The following is a 2,640-nucleotide window of genomic DNA, read 5'->3' on the forward strand; positions in this document are numbered from 1 at the left end:
GGTTGTGGTTGGTGGCTTGGCTGTGGTGGGCACTGGTGTTGCGGGCTCTGGTTTGACTGTGGCTGTGGGTTTTGGCAGGGCTGTCATTGGGGTGGATGGGCTTGCCTTTGTTGTCACAGGGGCTGGAGTGGTCTCTTCTACAATGGGTTCTGGTGAGAGATGAAAAGTGCCACGGGTTAGGGCTGGGGTCTGCTGCCCTCAACGGATCCCCTGCCCTGAGCAGGGCCAGCAGAAATCAGTGAGGGGGTGAAGCAGCAGCTGACCCCTCTCAGGGCACTCTGGGCCATCCCCCACTCTGGGTTTCCCAACCTGGAGACATCTCCTCTCTCTCACACAACCTCCTGCCCCTCAAGGCATCCTCACGGGGCACCAGGTCTTGGCCAAGGGGGTAGGAGGTCCTTGGCTGACCCTCCTCCTCTGGAGGCAGCTGACCTGCCTTAGGGGCTGCCATCACACCTGATGTCTTATGATCCAGCCCTGGAACTGCTGCTCCAGGGCTTCCTGATAGCTCCAGGAGGGTTCAGAGCTTGGACCCCAACCCGGGGGTCGGAGTCCCAGTAGCCTGTCAAGGGACACGTGCCGCTTGGCTTCACTCACCGCACAAGGAGTCGACGCAGACGCTGCCTTCAGGACACTGTGAACACGAGGGTCCTTCTTTGTACGGCTTTCGGCCTTTCATATTACCCCTGGAAGGAGAAGACGCCAAGAAAAAGGAGGAGTGAGGAGAGAGGGAAACACCCATCCCAAAGAGAGGGTCTGATTCAACCGGAATATCCCAGCCAAGACAAAACTCAGGATTAATGTAAAAAACAGGTCCTGGGCTGCTGCCACAGACTGTCAGCGCCGTTTACTCAACAGCCTGACCCTGAGGCTGCTGAAACCCGGTGAGACAGCTCCATGGACCAGGTCCTTCACCATCCCTTAGAACAGAGCAGTCGATGGGCATTTGGCTGCGTATTTTCTCTCCCTTCTGCTCAAGACCCCTGAGAAAGTCTGCAGCGACCGGCCGCTCTCGTTGGTCTCATCAGCTCCAAGCAAGTGGTCCCCAAGGCCAGCCCCAGGGCACCCACCTCTCCCCCCTCCCCGGGTCTGTGCCAGGAGCTGAACCAGACCTCAGCAATCGCAATCACGGGCAAGGATCACCAGACAACCCTTCCTTCCTTTGTGACCAACCCAAGATAACAAAGGCCTTTCTTGGAATCGCTTTGCTTTTATTTCTGAACGAGGTCAAACCCTGCTCTGCTCTAGGGACTGAAGGACATTTCCAGCACAGAAACCCCAGCAAGATGCACCGAGCCACCCGAGCCATGGGACTTACGGGGGATAATAGTTGCAAACAAGCAGGTACATGTCCTCTGTTTCAATCCCGTCGATCTTCTCACAAAACTTTGACCCGCAGCCGATCTTATGTGTGCTTGCCCAGACCACCTAAGGCAGAGACCAGGGGTGAAGGCAAGGAGATCGGGAGAAGGCAGATGCCCTGTTAGCAGCCTGTCCCCTGGCCTTGAAGGCTACTCTGTCACTACACCAATGTCCCCCTCATCTCCTAGCATTTGCCCCAGATCCCACATCCCCACGTTGCTTTAGCATTCAGGATTCTGTCCCTTGCTCCCATCTGGACCACCTTCCCAACCAGGGTGGCCACCCACATATTCAAGAGCCACAGCTTTCCTACCATATTGTCTACCCAGATAGAGCATCGCCATCTCTGCTTTGATCCTGGAACCATCCATCCATCCATCCATCTGTCCATCCATCCCTCCATCCTCATGTCTACCACCACCATTTGCTCCTCCTTGCTCCCACCCAAGCTGCGAAGAAACAACAAGACCTCAGATCTCTGCCTAAGACAAGCTGGCACTCAGCTCTGCCCAGTAGCCAAAAAAGGCGTTGCAGCAGAGCTTGTTTAGAAGAGGTCTTCTCCAAAAAGGCTGGTCACAGCTGGCACCATGCCCAGGTCCCCCTGTATCATCGAGATTCCTGCCTGGCTCCTCATCCCTTTGCAAAGACCCTGGGAGGAGCTGGAGCTCCTTTTGCCAACAACCCCATCCCTCTGCCCCACCAGCTCAGTACCTGGGTGTAGTGGCCACACATCTGCCCAGGGACACATGTGGATGTCGTCAGGTTGTAGTATTTCTCCTCCCCGTTCCAGTCTTCCACTGCGAACTCCAGGTCCAGGATTGGGGCCATAGCGAAGAGGTTCTCCCCTCGCCGTCCCCTCTCCTTGTTGTGGTCCCAGATACACTTCTCTGCATAAGCTTGAGCAAAGGCCGCCAGCTCCGGGTCCCAGCTCTGCAAGGAGCTCGGTGTCAGCATACGGAGAGGGACGTGGGGCTCTCCGATGTACCCAAGGACACGCACCAAGGACCCATGGGCTCTCTGGCTGCGATTTCCCCATTCGTGAGTAAAATTCAAATCCCGACATAACACGGTCCTCAGGAGAGGGGAGGTCCCCAGTCAGTCCCAGCACAAACCAAAGCTCATCTCACGGGTCAGACAGGGGACGGTCAGTGCATCAGCACAACGCTCACACCCATCCCCAGGGCACCTCCATCATCATCATCATCATGGAGCATCCTCGAGCCAGCGTGGAGAAACCGTGAAGCCGGATGGAGGAAGGGACAAAACTCACCGCAGGTC

At 56.5% G+C, this 2,640-nt stretch overlaps 1 protein-coding gene across 1 annotated transcript; it reads right to left on the reverse strand.

Moving 5' to 3' along the window:
- Nucleotides 1-597: 597 nt before the first annotated feature.
- On the reverse strand, nucleotides 598-2,316 carry PI16 (peptidase inhibitor 16; the record flags this gene model as incomplete). Its single annotated transcript, XM_010087075.1, has 3 exons — nucleotides 2,074-2,316; nucleotides 1,319-1,428; nucleotides 598-686 (listed from the first exon to the last, which is right to left on the reverse strand). Coding segments are annotated over exons 1-3 (442 nt in total), but the record flags the coding sequence as incomplete, so codon positions are not given.
- Between the last annotated feature and the right edge of the window lie 324 nt (nucleotides 2,317-2,640).

This window comes from Pterocles gutturalis, unplaced genomic scaffold (assembly GCF_000699245.1).
Source record: "Pterocles gutturalis isolate BGI_N339 unplaced genomic scaffold, ASM69924v1 Scaffold42686, whole genome shotgun sequence".
Taxonomy (NCBI): Eukaryota; Metazoa; Chordata; class Aves; order Pterocliformes; family Pteroclidae; genus Pterocles; species Pterocles gutturalis.